This window comes from Heteronotia binoei, chromosome 1, assembly GCF_032191835.1.
Source record: "Heteronotia binoei isolate CCM8104 ecotype False Entrance Well chromosome 1, APGP_CSIRO_Hbin_v1, whole genome shotgun sequence".
NCBI lineage: Eukaryota > Metazoa > Chordata > Lepidosauria > Squamata > Gekkonidae > Heteronotia > Heteronotia binoei.
This window is the reverse complement of record NC_083223.1, coordinates 187137191-187161777: the sequence shown is the minus strand read 5'-3', so window position 1 is coordinate 187161777 and position 24587 is coordinate 187137191. Positions and strand designations below refer to the sequence as shown.

The window sequence follows — 24587 nt, the reverse complement described above, 5'->3', positions numbered from 1 at the left end:
CCTAGGGCAGCGGGCCGGGTGTGTGTGTGTGTGCGTGTGCGCGCGCCAGATTAGGCTCTTCCCATATGACTTCAAATAGAAAAACAATTATTTGTATTAATTTTACTGGCCTGAATCATTCTCCCTTGGTGGAGCACTGTTTTTTAAGTTGATAATTTTTATGGCCCGCCAATTATGTTATAAATATCCATATGGCCCTTGGCAGAAAAAAGGTTCCCCACCTCTGGTCTATACAAAATCAAAGAGAAGAGAAGCTGATCCAAACATTAAGATGAGGGGTGGGAAGGGAGGAGTAGGAAGCAAAATGGAATTAGCTTGGCAGCCATCTCTTATTCTGCTGAATGGGGAGGTGGGGAAAGTCTTTGTAGGATCCATGCTTGCACATATAAAATTCTATGTACCCAGCATTTGAGGAAGGAGCAGTAGGTATCTCTGTTGTCAGGCCATCCTGATTATCCACTGAGCGTTTGTGTGAGTAAGCCCAGTTTAAGGGAAATCAATGCAAAGCTTCAGGGATGTCGCATGCTGGTCCAGCAATTAACTGGGCAATCTACATCCTATAAGGCAGGACTTTTCTCTTAGTTGACACAAATTAAACCTCCCTGATTTTGGTTCAGCATTTTCCAGCTGAATTTCCTTTCATCTTCTTACGGCTTCATCTCTATTTGGCATCTTGCCAGACAGTGTTTCACTTGGGACTCAGAAGACTGGGAGACATGCTTTGGATACCCTGCAAGGTTTTCACTCCATCTTGCCATATTTCAAGATACTCACATTGTGCTATGTTGTCAACACCCTCATAACATTTTTTCCCAGGAACAAAGTCCTGAATAAACATCTTCTGCCATGTGGCATTTAATATATTTGTTTGCAAGTGCTTTTGCCTGTTTCCTTGGTTATTAAGCGTTTTTCTTCAAATCAGAATGTTCCCTCGTCATTTGTGAATTCTGCTTAGAACTTTTGGTTTCTGGTAATCTTAGTGTACTGAATTATAGGAGATAATTGTCCACTGCAGATCCCTATCATAATTCCTTATCTTTGGCATAGCAGACATCTTGCATATAGGAAACTAGGGATGTGCATGGAAATTGTATTTGGGATTAGGCTCATTTTGTACTTTAAACATATTGCTCAAATTATTATATTAATCATTCAAACTTGGTTACTGTATTCAGGTGATGCCCTACAAGAAGCCCTACTATACACAATGGATCTTTCTTAATATTTAAGAAAGATTTGCATTCTAAAGGCAATTTAAATGATATCTGGAGGGTTTTGGGAGAAAAAAATGCTTAAAACAACTAATTTTTTTGTGATAATCACAGATAGTAGGAAGGGCAGGTCTTGCCTAGTAATGAAGGGGGAAGTTGAATAGTAGCACTGTGTGCATGCTAAAACAAGTCATAATGAAGCCTTCCCAGAGCTGCTTTAAAAGAGAAGTCCTGTCACATAGATACCTGATCTCTCTCTCTCTGTATGTGTTTCTTTTCTTTTTCTGTTATATATTAGAAACCCAGTAGCCTCCACCCTACAAATAAAGCAGATTTGCTACCCACTGGGCGTGGGAGAGACTGCACAGTAAAACTAGATTCTAACTGTTCTCCCCCCACCCTTTAGTGGTACAGCAGTCTTTCAAAGAATACAAGAAGCCTGTCAAAGAATACACACAGAGCTTTTGTCTTTTTCCCCCCAAGGTGCCAGGCAGTGGGAGTCGCAAGGGGGGATAAGAACAAAATGGAAACCTCTGCCTCTTCATCTCCCAGCAGGTATAAGCAAAGCATATGCCTACTCTTGCCATATGGCTAGCTACAGATAATTAAAATTGCTCAGAAAAGGAATATCATTGCATGCACAGAAAGAGATCTCTCCTTGAGTCAGTAATTGGAGGAAATGATTAAAACCTGGATAGGCAAGGTCTTGCACAAAAACAGCTAAAGGGTCATAAGCAGTGTTCCCTCTAAAGTGAGCTAGTGTGAGCTAGCTCACAGTTCTGTAGCCTCTGGTTCAAGCATTTTTGTCTTAGCTCTGGAAAAATGGCCCCAGAGCAAACTAATTTATTCAGTAGCTCACAATTTTAATGCCAGTAGCTCACAAAGTAGAATTTCTGCTCAGAAGACTCCACAGCTTAGAGGGAGCATTGGTCATGGGGCAGGGGATCCTCCAGGTTGGAGGCCCTCCCCCTGCTTCAGGGTCATCAGAAAACAGGTGGGGGGGGAGGGAAATTACTCCTGGGCATTCCATTATGGAAAATTGATCCATGGGTATCTGGGACTCAGGGGGCCCTGTTTTTTGAAATAGAGGTACCAGATCTTCAGCATTGCATCTGGTGCCTCTCCTCAACCCCCCCCCCCCCCGCTTCAAAAAAGATTAGACTGGGGGTCCAATTCTGTGAACCCCCAAAGAAGGTGTCCCTATCCTCCATGATTTCCAATGAAAGGAAGGCATTTAAAGGGAGAGCAATTGCTTTAAATGTGATTGCCAGAACTCCTTTTGGAGTTCAGTTGTGCTTATCACACAGTTTGCTCTTGGCTTCACTCCCAAAGTCCCCAGATATTTCTTGAATCAGACCTGGCAACCCTAGTCATGGGTCATGTTATCTGAGCTATCAAAACTAAAGCATCAGATGGAAAAACTATGCAACAAGGGAGGGAGGCATGCAGTTTTTGAAATCATTATTCCTTTCTAGAACAGTTCTTGCCTGATATCTTGTGTAAAGACTAGAAATGTATCCTAGTTGCCGGAAATAAAAACTGAGTAAAAGACAACAGCAGCGTTTTGCTCAATTTGCATATGTCATACATATGCTGTAATGCAGGTGTGTCAAACATGCAGCCCACGTGCTGAATTCAGCCCACACAGGGCTCGAATCTATCCCACAAGCAGCTTCCTCCTTCTGCTTCCTTTTTCAGGGCTGCTACTGCAGCCTCACCCTAGTTTGCTTTTTCCCCAGCTCCCTCAGTGGCTCTTTGCTTCCTGCCTCTTGCCTACCCCTCCCCCCCCCCGCTCTCTCTCTCTCTCACACACACACACAGAGCTCCCTGGCTTTTCCTGCTTCATGTGGGATACAAGACAAGCCCCCTCCCCTCAGACACACACAGCTTCTGCTTCCTTCTCCAGGGCTGCTCCTTCTTTTTGGGAGACGAAGGGAGGGGAAGAAAATAGAGTCCCATGGCAGCTTTAAGATCAACAACATTTTATTCCAGGTATAAGCTTTTGTGTACAAACATACTTCTTCTTAGGAGAGAGTGTGAGTGGATGAATGGATTTTTCTGAGAAGCAAAATTTGCATTGAGAAATTACTTTGACTTATTCTGAAAAGTTTTTTTTTAAGTTTGGATTTCTCTGTTCCTGTCTGAATGGATTTTCTTTCAAAAAGACTCTGATTAGGAATTAGAACACTTGGATTGGTCCTTGTATCTTGAAGAGTGGAGTCATTTCAGATGCCAAATGATAATAGTGCACTTTGGTAATGAGACATGAAAAAATAGGTCTCAGTTCAGTCCTGAGGGATGCATTGTCTTGAGCTTCATTATCAATTGCAGTTAAGCAGTCTCTCTTTCTAATCTCCCTTTGACATTCCTTTGTAAGAGCACTGCCGCTCTTAGGACAGCAACTGAATGTTGTGATTTATGTCCATTTATTCTTTGCATTCTGCTGAACTGAATCCTCCTGAATAGAATTGAGACCTAGGTTTCCTTTCTCATTACCAATGCTGGTATTTCCACATCTGCTACCCCTCTGCATATCTCACTTAATCCAATCAAGCCTGCTGTTGTCATTCACCTGCTATTGCCATTCGACATCTGAAATCACCTTTATAAAGTATATATCTTCAGTACCTCATGTTGCATTTTATGTCCCAACTAACAAAGTGACATTTATGTCAGATCCATCCCTTGTAACAAAAGAATTCAACACTTCTTATCTAAGGCTTTGAGCTCCTCCCTGGTAAACTAGTAACATGCTGGTATGTTTGAGACTTCAGTGGTATGTAGTTCCTTGTCCCTAATAGTTTTTTTTTTTTTTTTTTTTAAGTTATATATATTTATTGCTTATAAATTATATACAAACATAATTAGTAACAGGTAAGTAACTTCAGTCACTTACTACAGAAATAGAATAAATATCATAAATCTTAAATAGGATTAATAACATCCTATTACGTATCTTATAATCTGATGAGATGAAACCCGTGGTATTAACACGATACCGCTACACATTATCCCCAAATCTCAGTATCTTATACAGATAAATTATAACTATAACAAATAAAACATTTAGGTTTGCTTATTCTCTAACCATAAATAAATTTTTTCCCATCTTCTTTTTGCATCTTCCTTCGTGTTCCCTTTCATCATACTAGCTAAAATATCCGTTTCAGCCATCGTCAATATTTTTTGGATAATTTCCTCCTTCTTAGGGAATATTTTAGATTTCCAATTTTGTGCAAATAGAATTCTGGCCACCGTTATAATGTATATCATAATGTATTTATCCTCACGTGGAACCTCGTCACTCACTAAAGATAACAACATAATTTCTGGCTTAAGGGCAAAATTAATCTTAAGTATTTCAACCAACATCTTGTGGATTCCCTGCCAGTATTTTTTTGATCTTTTACAAGACCACCATAAGTGGAAATAAGTTCCTGTTTTGGTATTACATTTCCAACAGATAGGTGGAATATCTTTGTTAATTTTGTTCAGTAAGACTGGTGTGATGTGCCATCTATAGAAGAGTTTAAAAAAATTTTCACGCAGGTTGGCCGGTTTTATGATCTTATAATTGTTCTTCCAAAGCGTCTCCCATTGATCTAATGTAATGGTAATCTTCAAATTCCCAGCCCATTTAAGCATCACATTTTTGACAGTTTCCTCCTCCAATTTAACATGTAAAAAGTAATTATAGACTTTCTTGATCATTTTATCAATTTTCATAGTTAATAACATATCAAAATCAAAATTTGTTCTTGTAAACCCATGTGTTCTATCTTTATTATATTTAGCTATGATTTGTGTCATTGTCCACCAGTCTATTGAGATTCCTCTTGTTTCTAATTCCTCCTTCTGTTTTAGTTTATCATTTTCATCTAATAAATCATTATATCTTAAGAACATCTCTGTGGACTGCAATTGAGGTCGTTTAGAAGCCTCCACCGGGGACAACCACCTAGGTGTTTTATTATAAATTTTCCTCCTTATTTTTGTCCAGATTTGTAATAGAGATTTACGAATAAGATGGTTTTTGAAATAATTTTGAGGTCTTTGAATATGCCACAAATTGGCATGCCAACCAGCTTGTAAATCCGATCCTTCTATCGCAAGAAGTCGGGAGTCTTCTAACGTAATCCACTCTTTCAGCCATACAGTTAAGCAGGCAGTATGATATATCTCATAATCAGGGAGACCAAGACCTCCATTTTCTTTTCTATCAGTAAGTATTTTCCAACTAATTCTTGGTTTTTTTCCCTGCCATATAAATTTTTTCGAAAGCTGATTAAGGTCTGCAAAAAACGAATCTTTCACAGCGAACCCTGCTGTCTGGAATAAAAATAAAACTTTGGGGAGGATAACCATTTTAAGCACAGAGGCTCGCCCCATAAATGATAGTTTCAAATTTTCCCATTTTTTAAAGGAGGACGCTATTTCCCTCAAAGTGGGCACGTAATTATCTTCATATATAGTGCTACATCTTTCCGATATTACTAATCCCAAATATTTTATTTTCCTGGCCCTTTGAAATCCTGATTTCTTTTCAAGTTCTGATATTGCTTGTTCAGACATATTTTTAGTTAACATTTTTGATTTGTTTGTGTTAATTTTCAACCCAGCAACTCTCCCATATTCTGTTAAATGATCTAAAACCACATCAATTGACTCCAATGGGTTTTGCAGAACCAGGACCATATCGTCTGCGTATGCTAGCAATTTGTAATTTTGGCCTTTAACTTTTATACCCTCGACTCTTCTGTCAGTCCTGATTGTCTCCATTAACAGTTCCAACGTAAAAATAAATAATAATGGGGACAGGGGACAACCTTGCCTTGTACCCTTACTAATACAGATTTCCTCCGTCAGATCTCCATTAATTATAAATTTTGCATATTGTTTATCATATATAGCCCGGATACTATTTACAAATTTTCCACCGAAATCACATTTATCAAAGAGGTCTAACATAAAATCCCAATCCAAATTATCAAATGCTTTCTCCGCATCTAAAAATAAAAGTGCTAATTGTTTGTCTCTGTTGATCTCGAAATATTCTAAAAAATCAAATATCAATCTGGTGTTTGTTCGGAGATGTCTTTTTGGTAAAAATCCCGTTTGATCGGGATGGATGATTTCCCTCAAAATCATCTTTAATCTGTTTGATAATATAGTCGTGAATATTTTATAATCTATATTTAATAGAGATATGGGGCGGTAATTCCCTATATCATCTGCCTCTTTACCAGATTTTGGGATGAGAACCACATTACTATGCCGCCATGATTCTGGGATAACGGTCGTATTCCAAATCTCCTCTATTAAAAGTTTAAATGGGTCTACTAACTTATCCTTGAAACATATATAGTATTCCGGGGGTAAGCCGTCCGGACCTGCTGCCTTATTACGTTTTATTTTATTCCACGCTTCTACTAATTCCACCATTGTTATTGGCCCGGAAAGTATTTCTCTCTGCTCTTGTGTTAATTTTTTCTGAATCTTAGTCGTAAGGTAGTCTCCCTGCTCCACCTTATTTCTGATTTCTTTTGTGTATAATTCCTTGTAGAAATCTTGCACAATCGCTTTCATAACCTCCAAATCTGAAGTATTCTGCCCGTTCTGACCCTTTAATGTTTTAATCATCTTCTTTTCTCTCTCTTTCCTAATCTTATAGGCTAACCATTTACCTGGTTTGTTAGCATTTTCAAAAAAATACGCTTTCGAAAAAGCTATCTTTCTCTCCATCTGTTCTAGATAAATTAAGTGTACCTTGTGTTGTAATAATCTAATTTCAGACCTAAGCTCTGTCACAGTAGGGTTGAGTTTGGACAAGGTTTCTTTAGTTTTAATTAAATCAGTCCATTTCAATAACTCTTTACTTTCTGCACGTCGTTTTTTTGCGCTATAGCTGATGACCAGTCCCCTAAAGTAGGCTTTACTGGTCTCCCAAATTGTTGAGTGCGATACACCTTTTTGTGTATTTATCAAAAAGAAAGCCTTCAGTTCCTCCTCTATATATCGGATAAATTCCTTATCCTTCAACAGATTTATATTCATTCTCCAACCCGATTTCTTTTTGGGAGTGCTTAACGATAACATAATAGGGGAATGATCTGCTATTGTGGAAGGGAGGATCTCTGCTTCCTGAACTGCTTTCATTAGACCCAATGAAATCCATATTGAATCAATCCTTGACCACGATAGATGTCTGTTTGAGAAGAAGGTATAATCTCTTCTTTTGGGGTTTAGGGTACGCCAGACATCCACCAAAGCAAATTCGTCGACTAATCTTAAAAAAATTTCTGGAAAGGTGTTACTCCTATTTGTCTTAAATTTCATTTTACCATTTTTTTGACTTCTATCTACCTCTGGATTTTCAACAGCATTAAAATCTCCTATAATACAGTAGTTTTCCCTAATAGTTTTGACGGTCTGGGTAATTTGGCAACATAACATCATGGCAGCAGCAGACGCAGGGATTGCTCTTTCTTCTCCGCTCAGTTTGGCCCAGGCTGTGTCCTCAAGCATTTTGAGATACCAATAATTCATCATGATGCATCTCTCACAGTAAATGAAATTGTAGAGCTACAGGCATCCATTCCATGCCTCTCCAAAAGGTAGTGCAGAGGTTATTGACAAATGAGGTGATCTTGGTCCAGTCATAATTTCTCAATCAAACCTACTTTACTGGATTTGGGTGAGAATAAAACAGTGGGATAATTTAATTTATTTAAAATATCTATATGCATGTCTTTCTTCTTAGCCCAAGAGAGCTAACAACAATGCAAAAAAAAAAATGTAAACAAGCATTAAAACCAACATATCTAAAAATATTAAAACCACTTGGAAAAAACCTTATGTCCCTCACTGGTGGGTATTTACATTCTGTTCAGGCTTAGCCCCCAAAGCTCTCCAGAATAGCTCTGTTTTGCAGTGTTGGAAAGCTAAGAGGGTAAAAAACTAGCCACCCCTTCCAGGAGGCCATTCCAGAGGTATGGTCACTGAAGAGCCTTGAGCCTTGAGTCTTGCTGAATTTACTTTGAACTGGGGTGTGTGTGGGGGGGTGGTACTGACAAACTTTGCTCAGAAGAAAAGAGTTGCCACAAGAATATGTGGGCCCCAAGTTATGAAGAACCATATAAATTTCCTTGAGCTCTTTTCAGGGCCTTTTTTAAATTTAAAAAGGGGGGAAATACATATAAAACGAATTAAGAGATTAAAGCATATTTTAAGAAAATTCCAAATTTTCATTATGTTCTCTTCTGACAACTTCATTCCTTGATGTTGGTGTCTATAACTGAGTGATGTGTTCAGATCAACTGTGGTTCCTTGTATTGCTTAGGATCAAAGTGTGAATGAGACGGTCCAACAAGTTTAATGAACAAAAGTTACTGTTATAATTTTATCAACCACAAAGCTCTAGTTTGGGAGACAAATTCATCTGCAAAACCCTTGTTCATATTCACTGGAAGAAATGGGAATAGTGCTCAGGGCATGTTTTAGCTTCCTTATTCACAGGAAGTAAAAAGAAGCTAGTAATACATTTCATGTTCACATTAGGGTGACTTCTCCCCCCAAACTGAAAGAAAAAATTATATGTATTCCAGGTCACAATAAAATCAACTCATAGGAGAAGAGAAATACTCAAATTAGTGCCAACACCTTACCCAGTTCCCCACTAGCCTTACCCTGCTCTCACTCTCCTCTTCTCCATGGAGTTTCTGTTGGATTTCACACAAGCTGCCCCGAGGCTGCAACTTGCTCTGCATCTTTCACGCAGCAAGCAAGATCCTCTAAAAAATTGTTTCTGTTTGCCATGCAAAAGAGGCGAAGCAAGCTGCAGCCTCGGGGCAGCTTGTGCGAAATCCGGCACAAGCCCCACAGAGAAGAGGAGAGTGAGAGTGGGGTAAGGCTAGTGGGGAATCGGTCCTTGTCTTTGGTCATCACCAGTACTGTTGTTAGCAGCTGGTGAGATTCAGTTGCTTGGAACAGGTCTGCCAGAAGAGATGCCTCCTTGCTCCTTTTCCTCCTTCCACCCTTCAGCACCCACCATATATGGCCCAGGGAGGTCATCCCTGGAGGTGCTGTTATAGCCACTGTGCCCAAACCAGGGAGGTTGCCCCAGAAGTGCTATTTTGGTCGTTATGGCCTTCTTTGGGCCATGCTCCCCAGCTGAAAGTGCCTCAGTTTCTAGGGTGAGCCATGGAGCTGGACACAGTGCATACCCATACTATCACACAGATAATTCTGGCTACATGTAAAAAAGATGAGATTAAAATGTACTAAACGAAGAATACAAAAACCAAATAGCTATGATGATACTTTGTTACTAATAGTAATATGAGCATGCACTAGGATAGGGAATCTGTTTAATTAAAATTTGATGGTAGTCTTTATACAGCTGAATGAATATGATTAGTAAATTTAATCTATAGGGGGGGTTGCATCAGTCTGCTTTTATTCACCTCATCTAATATTTTCAAGGTATGTCAAAATTACTCTAGAAAACATTTTAGGCACCAATTTTGAACATCATTCTGACCAGTTTGCTAATTAAGTTGTTTGGTTTGTTAGCAATGTTAGCTGTTTCAGTTTTTCTTTCTTTCTTTTTTGGACCATCGTATGTACTTTTTGTGAGATTATCAATAAATGAAGAATTTAGATGGTTCCTTAATTGTACCGATTACTCATCATTGTTCATAACAGAAGCCTGAAATGCTTTTTAAGGTTTTCTGATGCAAATCAAAATCCAATAATCACTACTCATTACCAAATTTAGTGACAAGGTAATAACATTGCATTACAGAAATGCTCTCTTTTATTTAATAGTTGTTCAGACAAAATGAAATGGAGAAATACATATAGATGAGCATTTATGAATATGGTTACCAACATACAAGGTGGGAATGTGTTTGAGGAATGAAGGAGTCTTCCTAATAAGTTCTCTCTCTCTCTCTGTGGTTTTAATAATTATTAGTTGTATGTGTCATTAACAACAAACAGACATAAACAAAGCTATTTTCCTCATCCCCCTGACCTGAGCAAAACTGTTGATCAATGTAGTCCTGTCTTGTAAACATACAGTCAGCCTTTCAGCATTGGAGAAGTTCTGGAGTCTTTTCCAGAAGTTCTTTTTTAATCTGTATATTGTCTTTAGTGCAGACACTTGCATTGTGTGTCCAGTTCATCAGTGGTGTGGAGGTGCAAGTCCTGCTTCACAAATGAGAGGCATCCTTGCTGTTGAGAAGGGAACATTGCTATAGTCCCACAAAGATAAGCTGTGATTATTTTACACCTCTTCTTTGCATCTTCCCCGATAGCTCAGACAGTCTAATTATATAAAGGCTTATTCTGGACCTGGTTATTTATGGTGCAACATTACTAGAACCCATCCCACAAGGTTCAGCCATTAGTTTTCTGCATGGAACTAGATTGGTAAAAGGTAAAGGTAATCCCCTGTGCAATCACCAGTTGTTTCTGACTGGGGTGACGTCTCATCACGATGTTTTCACGGCAGACTTTTTACAGGGTGGTTTGCCATTGCCTTCTACACATTTTCCCCAGCAAACTGGGTACTCATTTTAACAACCTCGGAAGATGGAAGGCTGAGTCAACCTTGAGCTGGCTACCTGAACCCAGCTTCCACCAGGATCAAACTCAGGTCATGAGCAGAGCTTGGCCTGCAGTATTGCAGATTGCCATTCTGCGCCACGGGTCTCATACTATGGAACTGGATAGGTCTATAATAATATAACATCTGTCTTTTTTGCTCTAGCAACCCAAGATGGTCAGTTCTGAGGAAATGATTTAGAGCTCAGCCTCCTCCCTCCCCTCCGGTGCCATTGCCCTGATTTATATTGGCAATCTGATTGTGAACCCTATGCTGACCATAGCCAACTACCGGGAGCATATAACCCTGATACTACAGCAATTAAACTGGCTACCAGTCTGCTCCTAATTCAGGATGTTGATTTTGACCTTTAAAGCCCTACATGGCTTGGCATTGTTATCTGAAGGACCGTCTTCTCTGTGGTATCTGAAAGACCATGGGTTTCTGCCTTGGAATTAAGATTGCAGGAAGAGGCCTTCTTGATTGCCCTACCAATCAAATAAGCTTGTCTGGTAGGCACAAAAGGGAGGGCCTTTTCAGTGGCAGCTATACAGTTATGGAACAACTGCCCAGGGTTCATCTGGGCCCATCACTTTTGATCTTCAGGAGGCAGCTGAAGACAGTTCTATTTAGTACTGTATATGACTAATTTGGTTTTTATTTATTGGCAGTCATAATTGACATTTTAAACTGGTTTTTAAATATTTTAACGATTGTTTTATGTACAGTGGAAGCCATCTTGATGGTAGAAAGGTGGCTAATAAATGCTCTTAAATAAACTTTCCTCTTCACCCCCGGAGCCTCAGCACAGTGGTACTGATGATGCTGGAGCAGTGCTGCTCTTAGACAGCAGAGTCCTCCTCTAACTGGACAAAGCCTCACTTTTTCAAGCTCTTCCAGTAAAGATGAGCTCCTGAGGCAAGGGGCTGCAGGATGTCCCATCAAACCGTTTCAGCCTAGACTTTGCTAATGAGGCATATATGCCTCCTACCTCTGGGTATCTAAATGCCTTATGTACAGCACACTACTGGTACAGCAGTTGATCCCTCAGTTCTTGCTGCAGTCTCAGGTATCTTTTCCTTGCTCCTGCAGCTCTTCTTCCCCACCAGCACCTGCGTTTCTAAAATGAGGAAAGCTGGATAAATTTGGCTTTCGGTATGGAATGCTCTTAGCTATAACTGACCTTTGTGCTGGTTTATTTATTTACTTTATTTCTTCACATTTCTATCCACCCTTCCCAAATGGGCTCTGGGCGAGTCACATCCAAAACAAAACAATTACAGAGATAAAAAGCATAAAATCAAACAAATCAATTCACAATTAAAATTCAATAACTGCAGTTTCAGATGGCATCCATTTAAAAAACCTGGTCCCTGGCTGACCAATAAATAGATAGATAATAATCATCAAAAAAGCCCTGATTGGGCCAGAGCAGGGATGCCATACTGATGATTGGTGATGACCACTGCCTCAACTAAAGGCCTGGTGGAACAGTTCAGTTTTACAGACCCTGCAAAATTGCAACAGATTCCACAGGCCCCAGATCTCCAGTGGGAGCTTGTTCCACCAGGCAGGGGCCAAGACAAAAAAAACCTGAAAGATTTGTTTAATTATTTGTGGTAATTACAGGGGCATACATGATTAAAACATGATTAAAATGGGGAGGCTAGTTGTGTTGAGTACATTCACACTCAAAGTCAACAACAGGTGTGCAGTAGAACTAATTTTTGGCTATGCCTGTACGACCTTAGAATGTATGCATAATAATTATGTTACAATGAACATTTAGTAATTCATCCAAACTGTTTTATTATTATTTATTATAACAGTCTTACCACTCGTTTACCCAAAGCTGGAGAGACCATACATGGACACAGGTTTTTCACTGGATTTGGGGGGAAAGGTGCTAATCAGTGTGTCCAGGCTGCACGACTTGGGGCTAAAACCTCAATGATCTGCAAGGTAGGAGTTGACTTAGAACTTCTATTTTTATACCTGTCCCAATTATTCATACAATTATTTGTAAATATAAAATTTATTTCAAGAAATTAAATAGTCCAATAACATACTTTCAGCTGATTACTGATTCTTGAATTAGGCTTGGTTGAGATGAAAAGCTAGACTATGATTTGGAGGTGCAGGAATGTCTTCTTTGAACAACCTGTAATCTTTATGGATTCTTTAAAAATTTCAGTTAAGCGGGAGTGGCATATTTACTTCAGTCAGAAGTTCTGTAAAAAGGCCCCAGCACCCAAACATTCTGCTTCCAATAGCAACTATTCTTATTTCAAGTGGTAGTAACACCCCACAATTATAACTCATGAGGACAGAGAAATATGAGACTCAGCTTGCTATAACCATTCTATGTTCAGGCTGGTTAGGACTTTTAAGATTAAAACTAGCATCTTCAACTGAGTACAGGAATGGGCTAGCAACCAGCAGAACTGCGCCACTTCATTCTAGACCAACAGAGGCTTCCAAACTATTTTCAAAAGTAACCTTATATGTAGCCCATACTATAAGTCATGACAAATGATTTCTAAGGCATGCAAGAGCATTGCCTGATTTTCTAATAGGGGTACAGCTGGTATTCCAACCAAAACTGGGAAAAACCTTTCATGACCAGTGTTCCCTCTAAGCTGAGTTAGCATGAGCTAGCTCATAGATTTTTAGCCTCCAGCTCACATATTTTTGTCTTAGCTCAGGAAGGATGACCTCAGAGCACAATAATTTATGCAGTAGCTCACAGCTTTAATGCCAGCAGCTCACAAAGTATACGGTAATTTTTGCACCCAAGACTCTGCAGCTTAGAGGGAACATTGCTCATGACCACAGGACATTACCTGGACATTCTGGAATAAAGCCAGACAGAGGACATAACAGGCTGCAAACATGATCCTTTCCATCCTCATCACATTTAATGTTCCACTCACCATCTGCATCTCCATTTTATCTGACTGAGCCTCAATTGTTCAATCTCATCTTGTACCTTCTGAAGGTTATGTGTCAGAATGATAGCCTTTTAATATAAGATAGGCTTCATAAATGAACGCCTGAACATGCAAAGTGTGGCATGCATAAGGCTTCCCGGTGCTACCATTTACTATTGTGACTCTGTGGAAGTCAAAGTCTCATCCATAGTATTTAGCTGTTAAAGGCTCATGAGCCCTTCCTGGAAAAATAAAATGTATAACAATTGTTTCTGCAGGATGAAAAAAACCTTCCTATTACTGTTCACTATTCAGTAGTACTTGTCCTACAAACTTACAAAACCCTAAAATCAAAGCAAAAAATAACAAGAAGGTTAGATTAGGTTTTTAAAAAAACTAAGGCAGAATGTATGTAGAAGTAAATCCTGTTGAGATTAGTGTGACTCTTTTCTGAATAAACATGGCTAGGAACGGAGCTGCCTGATTGAAATTAAGTACTATGGGAGAAGATGATGTGATAAGGAAAGAATTATTACAAAGAACTCGAGAAATTCAGAGCTTTCTTGTCCTTCCTCTTTAATACAGGTCTGCAGGGAACTCTTCCATTCAAACATCACAACAAACCCATTTTGTCTGTGATGAGAAAATAATCCATAGCACAGCTGAGGTATTCCTTTTCAATTAATACGTCATGGACGTTGAGCTGCATTCTTGATTTTTAAGCATTGAGGTGGTATGCTCACAATGTCAAATCTCAGTTAAGGACCTGGTTACTATGACTTGAGGAACAATGAAGTTCCCGATCATTTTTCAAAGGTAGCTTTCTCATAAAGCACATCATAATAATCCAGCCCAGAGGTCACTAACTCATAAACAATTATGGTGAGGTTCTGTTTGTTGATTTTTGAATTAATCTCATTAAACTATGTTAATGGCTTTGTTAACCAACACTGAATATCTGTGGCTATGATACATTTCATGATGTTGTAGTTTGTTTTCCAATCTGTATTTCAGTTTCTTTTCCATTTATCTTACTAGATCTGTTATTTTTAGTAACGAAATTGACTTCCTATGCAATAAAAAGTAAACATACTCCCCAAAAGTTAGTCACAGAGTTTAGTTATGCAGAACAGATGGTATATAAGAAATAACAGGGAAAGTATTTTTTCAGTGTAATTAATTTGCAGGTACAAGTGTATTTTGCTTCTGCAACTCAATGGAATTATACCTATTGTGATGACAGGCATCAAGTGGCCCATGTAAAAAGTTTTGATGGTGAGCCAGAGAAAAATATTATTAAACTATGGAGATGAGTGTATACTGTTTCCAGGACAATAATAAAGAAAATGAGTTTAAGCAATAATAGGCCAATGTTTTGCTTGTGATATGTTTCCATCCTCCAGAATCTATTTTAGCATTTCACATATATGCCCTATCTTTCATTTACTGATGCATTCCATTTGAGAATTAACTTAATGATGTACATTCACTTATCTATAAGAAAATATAGGAATAAGCTGAAGATAAACTAAGCTAAGACTGGAAAACTGTGACCTGACTTGTGATGTGCATTCCAGAACCAGTAGTCTTTCCATTTTAAAAAAGCCTGGCTTTCATTATCAAAATGTTTGAAACAAGGGACATGAGAAAAGACCCACCTCTAATGTCAGGTTCCCTGTTTCCATGGAGACCTATCGAAGATCCTGGAAAATGATTCCACAGACTTTATGTCTCTAAAAGATTGATATCAGCTGTTTAAAACAAATAGATATCTTTGAAGATGAGCTGCTAACACACAAATTGTTAGATAATGCATTCCACGCTCTCTTTTTATACATGGAAACAGCATGTGTCCAGACAGAAAACCACTAGAAAGCATTATTGAGGGCAATGTAATACATGCCAGAGATATCTGCAATAGTCTATTACTTGTGATGACCACAATAAATTTTTCATAGGATTTCAGGATTTATCAGACATATGAAGATCACAAATCTGTCCTTTGCAATTTGGGAATGACACCATCTGTTAATTTGCATAATTCTGTTTGGTTTGTGTCCCTCGTCACAGAACCTCAGGAATCCCTCAGAAATGGTGTCTAACCTCAATGATACTTTTGATATTATGGATAGTGAAAGTATTTTCCAAAATATTATTGGCTGAAGCTTGATATAAACAAAGTTTCATTGCATAGTGCTAAATGCTTAATTGAAAGATTTGCTTTTCCTCCGTTCATCTTCAGCTTGTTTCCCAAACTGTATTTCAGTTTCTTTTCCCTTTATCTTACTAGATCTTTTATTTTTAGTAACAAAATTGGTTTCCTATGCAATAAAAAGTAAACATATTTCCAAAAAGTTAGATGCTCTCTTTAAAATTAAATACTTCCTCTTCCCAGTATTTCTATTGCTAACACTTCTGTGATGAAGGGAATCTATGTATGATCATGTTTGGATTTTATTTGGATTTTTTTCTCAGCATTTTTATACCATTCTATTTACCACTATTCTTCTGTTTGAGTGCCTTTACAAAAAAACTCCAGGATAATCTATTTATCTATCTGTCTGTCTGTCTGTCTGTCTGCCCGTCCATACATACATACATACACACACACACACACACACACTCCTCTGAAAGGTGTTCCGATTTTGCAATCATTTGTACAATAAATGAGATCACAAGCAGGGCATTTTAGAATTCTAAATATGACCTGAAGAGTGAAGCAGGGTTCCAAGCAAAATATCTTCATTTGAAGTAAAGTACGGTACATGTGCAGAAGTGCAGATTAAGATTTTTGTTAAACATTGCTAAAACCACAGACTCAGTAAGTCAAGTTGAACGTGTCCTTACATGTTCAGAATATGTGCATTTTGGTGTACCAACTTTAAAGTATGTGGCAGTGTCATATCATACCAGATGTATTTACAAGCTCAAATGTTGTTAATCTTTATTGAATAGGTTGGGAAGGATTCCTTTGGTTATGATTATATTGAAAATTTCAAGAAAAATGGGATTCCTACAGGTAAAACTTTTGTTTTAACTATACTTAAATTGGGGGTTTAAAATTTACGGATCAAATAGTGTAGAATATTTTGAGTTTTGGTTTATATATGTACACTGATTATTATAGCTGCTGCCTTATTAAAGCTGGTGGGGTGCAATGCAGTGGTCAAGCACACAGTTCATAATTGGAAAAGTCATTGGTTTAAATCCCAATTGTGCTATGAACTTGCTGGAGGACATGAGGTGAGCCACCATCTCTGAACCTCATTATGCCCTAATCTGTAATAAGGAACAATATGAGCCTAGTTTGCAAAATCCACAGCTGTCAGCATCTTCTGCTGAAAAATGGCAAGATTCAGCCCAACAAAAATGATTAGCAATACATTCAGGAATAACAAAATAAAGTACTTTTATCTTTCTTTCTAGTACATCTTTGTCTCACTTTTCTCCCAAGGATCTTGGGGCAACATTAGGATTGCCAGTCCCTGAGGGCTAGAGGTCTCCCAGAATTGCAACTCATCTCCAAACTGCAGAGTTTAGTTTCCATGGAGGAAATTGCCATGGAGGAAGGGTAGACCCGATCACCTCACCTTCCCCAAACTCCACCATCTCCAGGCTGAACCCCCAAGTCTTCAGGAATTTTCCAGCCCAGAGTTGGAAACACAAGAGCAGCATAGATGCTTCTTCCTTCCCATTTTATCATCACAGCAACCATCTTAGATATGCTAGGTCCCAGTTACTTGGAGAACTTCATGCCAGCATGGGGTTTTGCACCTGGGTCTCCTATTACAATTTACCCACTGTACCACCAACTTTTTAATACTCCACATACTTAACAAATGGAATTTATTGCCATAAAATGTATTGCTGGCCTCCTGCTTAGATGGTTTTAAAAGTTTAGGCAGATTTATGGCAATGACTTTTATCAGTGACTGTTAGCCATGATAACTAAATGAAATTTGTAAGTTCAGAGCCTGTCTGCTTCTGAATACCAGTTGGGGAGGAGGGAACAAAAGGGAAGGGCTGTTGTCTTCTTGTCCTGATTCTAGGCTTCCTGGTAGAGCTACCAAGCCCCTGGTTTTCCCGGACACTCTAGCCATTTGAGAGGGGAAACTCTATGGTAGGGGTGGCCAACGGTAGCTCTCCAGATGTTTTTTGCCTACAACTCTCATCAGACCCAGCCATTGGCCATGCTGGCTGGGGCTGATGGGAGTTGTAGGCACAACATCTGGAGAGCTACCATTGGCCACCCCTGCTCTATGGTACAATAGGTACCATAGAGTTTTCCCCTCCCAAATGGCTAGAGCATCCAGGAAAACCATAGAGTTTTCCCGGAAACGCCTAGAATGGCCGCGAGTGACATCGCTGGTGCGATGACGTCACTTCCAGGTGACGTCATTGCATTGCGCATGCACAAAAGTCCCCCATCAGGGAAGGCTGGGGACTTCACAATTCTACTTCCTGGGAACACCTGGCTGGCTCATGATGTGAACCTTTGATCTAATTCAGCAGGGCTTTTTTACATTATTCTGTATTTGCCCTTTCACACGTTGTTTTCCTATATAGATTTGGGGGGGGGATAAGTGCACACTTGTGTAAAAAGTCTTTCAAATATTTGTCTTGTTATGCATAAATGAGAAAGCAATACACTGTGAATTTCAGAAAAGTCTGAATTAAAACTTGCTTTTGCTAAAGCACAGAATTAGTCATAATAAATTTTAGCTTCTGTGTTTACTATTTTATGGGTATAATAAAACACGTGTTTTTTCAAGCATTACTACACACATTATTTCCCAGCACTTCTCATTTTGATCACCATAATACGTTAAAGAGAATTTCCCATCTCACATTGAGCACATACAGCCAGTGCTGCAGGAACTGCAAGAAGACTCAGCATGGGTTCTGTAATGGAAGATCTTGCCTCACTAACCTGTTGCATTTCTTTGAGGGGGTGAACAAACATGTGGACAAAGGAGGCCCAATAGATGTTGTTTACCTTGACTTCCAGAAAGCTTTTGATAAAGTTCCTCATCAAAGGCTCCTTAGAAAGCTCGAGAGTCATGGAGTAAAAGAACAGGTCCTCTTGTGGATCAAAAACTGGATAATTAATAGGAAGCAGAGAGTGAGTATAAATGGGCAGTCTTCGCAGTGGAGGATGGTAAGCAGTGGGGTGCCGCAGGGCTCAGTACTGGGTCCCATGCTCTTTAACTTGTTCATAAATAATTTGGAGTTGGGAGTGAGCAGTGAAGTGGCCAAGTTTGCAGATGATACTAAATTGTTCAGGGTGGTGAGAACCAGAGAGGATTGTGAGGCACTCCAAAGGGATCTGTTGAGGCTGGGTGAGTGGGCGTCAACATGGCAGATGAGGTTCAATGTGGCCAAGTGCAAAGTAATGCACATTGGGGCCAAGAATCCCAGCTACAAATACAAGTTGATGAGGTGTGAACTGGCAGAGACTGACCAAGAGATAGATCTTGAAGTCGTGGTAGATAACTCACTGAAAATGTCAAGACAGTGTGCGATTGCAATAAAAAAGGCCAACACCGTGCTAGGAATTATTAGGGAGGGAATTGAAAACAAATCAGCCAGTATCATTATGCTGTGTGCAATTCTGGTCACCGTACCTCAAAAAGGATATTATAGCATTGGAAAAAGTCCAGAAAAGGGCAACAAGAATGATTAAAGGGTTGGAACGCTTTCCCTATGAAGAAAGGTTAAAACACTTGAGGCTCTCTAGCTTGGAGAAACGTCGACTGCGGGGTGACATGATAGAGGTTTACAAGATAATGCATGGGATGGAGAAAGTAGAGAAAGAAGTCCTTTTCTCCCTTTCTCACAATACAAGAACTCATGGGCATTTGATGAAATTGCTGAGCAGTCAGCTTAAAACGGATAAAAGGAAGTACTTCTTCACCCAAAGGGTGATTAACATGTGGAATTCACTGCCACAGGAGGTGGTGGCAGCCACAAGCATAGCCAGCTTTAAGAGGGGGTTAGATAAAAATATGGAGCAGAGGTCCATCAGTGGCTGTTATATATACATATATATATATATATATGTATGTATGTATATATATAATTTTTTTGGCCACTGTGTGCACAGTGTTGGACTGGATGGGCCATTGGTCTGATCCAACATGGCTTCTCTTATGTTTTTATGCACTGGCTGCCAATAGTGTACGAGATTCGTTACAAGGTGCTGGTTATTACCTTTAAAGCCCTTTATGGTTGAGGACCTGCCTACCTTAGGAACTGTCTCTCCCCATATTTTCCACAGAGGCCCTGTATGGTTGAGGACCTGCCTACCTTAGGAACTGTCTCTCCCCATATTTTCCACAGAGGCCCTGTATGGTTGAGGACTTGCCTACCTTAGGGACCGTCTCTCCCCGTATATTCCATATATTCCGATCTGGTTCTCAAAACCTATTGGTAATCCCTGGGCCGAATGAGGCCAAACTGAAAGTCACCAGGGAAAGGGCCTTTTCGATCGCTGCCCCCCACTGGTGGAACCATCTTTCTGAGGAAGTGTGGGCCTTGCAGAATCTTGTCCAGTTCCACAGAGCCTGCTAAACCATCCTCTTCCAGCTGGCCTTTAATTAATATGGAGCCTACATAGTAGATGGAATGCCATCACACTGAAAAATTGAATAAGATATAATACCTAGATCTTAGCACCAAATGAAATGAAATGCTGATTTTAATTATTGAATGTATAATTTTATAGAATGTACTGTTTTATAATATGTATTGTTTTAATTATTGTGGCGTTTTTATGTTGTGAGCCGCCCTGAGCCTGCTAGGGCGGGATGTAAATAAAATAAATAAATAAATAAAATATAATAGCTGTGAACATTTTTTAATTCTTTTTTTAACATATGATAAGTTTATTTTAAAAATTCCAAGTTATGCAGAACTTTGTTGGATGAAGTAGTATCAAGTAGATTAATTTTATATATAACAAAATTCTACTATGCATAAAGTATTATGATATATATAACATTGTAGAACATCTTATTTAGCATTTAAGATAACGTCCAGTTTGCCAATCAAAAAATCAATAAATAAATATTTTTATGCCAGTGGTTATGGATACATTTTGCTTTTTATGCAGGCAAATGTTATCTTTTTTTGTTTGTTGTAACTGAGTTCCAGGCTCAAATTTGATATTTTATACCTTATTTTCCTCTTGCCTAGATTTTGTAGATCAAACGGAGAAGGCAGCTACAGGAGCTGCTTCTATCATTGTTGATGATAAAGGTACATGTTCTGAATATTTCCGGTTCCCATTTTCCATATCAAACTGTTTGGGGTTTGGAAGGAAAATAAAATTTCAAAATGCTCTTTTAAATTCTGGACAGGGAGTGGGGAGACACCTGAGCCAATCAAGCAGGTTGATGACATTTTTTGTATGTATAAACTGTACTGTGGTTTAAAGATTTTTATCAGATTGGCAGAATAAAATCCATAGCATGTGATCAAATAAGGTTAAGTTAACCATGTTCCACTATGCTCAGCCTCATTAATAGATTGTGTTAGATCTGCTCTTTTTGTGTGTGTGTGGTAAACATTCCTTTATTTATGCAATATAACCAATTCTCAATTAAAACATTCCATATGATTTAACAAAAAAGTCCAGACCTCCCTAAGCTGTACAGCTGCTTGTATTTAACTTCTGTGAAGTACAACTACAGTAGAACAATCAGATATATCTTAATACAACTTCTTTGACCTGTTCTCATGACCTGTATCTATTCCATCCAGTATCTAATAAATGGAGTGCAAAGTTCAACAAATAATTCTTGAGAGCCACTCTTTCCTGTGCAGATCCTCTTGTATACTGTTATCTTGTTCATCCAAGCTGCATGCCATACCTGACCTGGATAGCCCAAGCAAACCTGATATCCTCAGATCTTGGAAGCTGAGGAGCGCTGAACCTGCAAAGTATTTGGATGGGAAACCTCCAGAGAATACCAGGGTTGGGAGGCAGAGGCTGGCTACCAAGTCACTTCTCTGAACATCCTCCATGCCCCAGTAGGAGTCACCAGAGGTCACCATGACTTCCAGGCATGGGCACGTGTGGACACACACACACACAAATGCAAAAAACAAAACCCTACTTACTCATCTTCACTTGGCAGATTTGGCTGCTTCCAAAACTTTGTCAGCGCTCGCCTTGCTGCAACCAACGAGTTTTTTACTAGATATATTTCTTGTTCTGAAATATTATCCAATAAAATATTTAGCAAGACTATTTTATGTGACAGTTTGCAATATAAGATAACATCAGTTTCCCTAATAATGGTGTTCCAGTATTTTTGAACCAGTGGGCATTGCTACCATATATGAAAAAAGGGCCCACACCTCCCTAGTAATTGCCTCCAGATATCTTAGCAGTTCTATTGGGATACCACCTATACATGATATTTTCTCAGATGCCTGTATTAACTGATATTTTTCAAGAATATATATATATATTGAGTAAATTTCTATTCCGTCCATTCCCCATAGGGCTCAGGGTGGAGTACAACATATAATAAAACAATAAAATACAATAAAAACATTTTAAAACTGACAACTCAACAGCACTCAGATTACCATGACATCACATATTGCCCAGCCTAGCCGTCTCACACCTTGATATCTCATAGGGATGGCAGTTTAAATATTTTATTAGTTTTAAATGAGTTATAAAAAAGAAGAAGAAAACAGGAATAACCACCATTCTACAAACAAGACATAAACAAACATAGAAAGTAACCTCTTAATTTACCAATTTAAAGGACCAAGTATTGACAGAGGACTTAATATTTAGCACATTTTGGAAATTTGTCTTACAGGTATAGCTAACGGAGAGAGAAAATATTGATGGCCTTAAGGATTGTTATTTCCCCATTTCTTTATTTCCACTACTACCACCTCAATTTGAGGAAGGGCTTGGAAAATGCTGAGTGCCTCTTTGGTTTGTATATAACATAAAATAATGGCATGTTTTGAAAAAGTCTTCACCTTTGATTACTCTTAAGTTGATATGTCAGTTTTTCTGCCATGGTTATTTGCCATAGCTCAAGATAGCAAAAATGTATTGCCACCCCAGTCAGAATAACGAGACAGACCACAAAATATGGATTAAAGGGCCACTTTATTACTTTAAACGGCAAGGGGGAAAACAGTGGAGTCAGGTTAAGCCAGGGGTCAACTAGACCACCTCTTTAACCTGGAACTGGGTGAGCCCCAGGCCCCGGGTGGGAGCCAACCCAACGGCTCAAACCCAGCCGGCCAGGCACAAGATCCCGTTCACCTGCGCTCCACCATCCCCCAAGCCGTACAGCCTGGGATGTGGACAATTCCAAGTGACAAGATCCCAAGGCTCCCCGGAGCCAACCTTGGGCCGTACAGCTTAACAGTCACCCCAGGGACGCCATTCACTCAAATGGTGCGGTGCCGTGGGAGCTCACCAATACCCCGCACAACATATTCCCAACAATAAACAGCCAGTGACCAACCTATTTAACAGCACCGCCCAAACCAATTGCCAGCGCCCATTGCCAACAGTACAAGGTAGGCAAAAACACGCCCCAAACCGGCCAATATGTCTGAAGGTGAAAAATTCCTACCTGGCCCCTAATAAGGCGACCAGCCTATTGCCTGCACTGCATGATGGGCGGGCGGAGAGTGCGCTTTGGAACTGTGCCACGGGAGGCGGGGCCAGCCTTATAAGGCCGCCCCCTCCCTCCCTACAGAAAGGAAGACTCCACTGTCTCCTCCTTCCAGGGAGGCAATGGACAGCCATCAGCCTAAGCGTCCGATCGGACGCTCGGCTGGGTGGGGGCCGAAATGTTAAAAATTCTGCAGATATTCAACTTTTTGCTATTATGCAATGGGTTGCCATCAACACAGGTACATTTAATCCTTTAGATGTCACTTTTTTGTTTTGTTCCCCCCAGATTATTAACAGAGGCAATGCTGGTGTGGCATAAATAATTTAATGAGTGACGTTTCCCATTTCTGTTTTCTCCCAATACCGTAACACATGACCACCACATGTGAATATAATTGCCTTGCTGATTACAGTTTCTCCAACATTTTTTTATTATCTGTGTTACTTATTCTTGCAAGGTGTAATATGCCATTGTTTTAATAGTTTCAGAGATTCTCCCTAATTACTATCGATATAGTTTTCCTTATCTGAGTCATCCATAACCTATTTGCGGGTGGCCAAACTTGCTTAACGTAAGAGCCACATAGAATAAACATCAGATGTTTGAGAGCCAAAAGACACAGTCAGATGTTTGGGAGGGAAGGAGGCAAATAGATGGGGAAGGAGGAGAGGTGCAAAGAAAGCAACTTTAGCTTTAAATGTATTCTCCAAGCTGCCTGCTGACTTCTTGGAGAAGTGATTTAAAGAGAGAAATGCCTTCTCCAATCTGGCCAATGGGATGGTGGGGGCTTCGAGAGCCACATGATATGTGTGAAAGAACAACATATGGCTTCCAAGCCACAGTTTGGCCGCTCCTGACCTCTTCCATACATTTTGTTCTATTTTTCCATATTGTTTTCCTATATCATTTTCCCATGTTGTTTTCAGACCATCTGACGTATTTGTATCTATTTCAACTCAGTGAGAAAATATTTTAAAGAACATTCCCTTTGCACTGTTCATACATTGCATTAGGATTTGTTCAAATTTCATCATCCTTTTGGTCATACTTACTCTTACTGTAGGATTTACAATTAGTGTAATTGATGAAGAAGAATCCAATTTGTTAAAGCTCCTTGCAGCTTTTTTTTTTAAGTTGAATTACAGTAAGGGGGTTCCATTTACATAAAAGTCTCTCATTC

The 24587-nt window shown here is 39.3% G+C and overlaps 1 protein-coding gene across 3 annotated transcripts in view; it reads left to right on the top strand.

The window, feature by feature from the left end:
* The window catches only part of RBKS (ribokinase), a 140104-nt gene that overhangs the window by 23313 nt on the left and 92204 nt on the right, over positions 1-24587 (top strand). For all 3 annotated transcript variants that reach the window (XM_060245193.1, XM_060245210.1, XM_060245202.1), the window contains 3 exons: positions 12648-12780; positions 16704-16767; positions 20943-21005. In XM_060245193.1, the coding sequence (XP_060101176.1) occupies positions 12648-12780; positions 16704-16767; positions 20943-21005 (260 nt within the window). The remainder of the gene's footprint in view (positions 1-12647; positions 12781-16703; positions 16768-20942; positions 21006-24587) is intronic.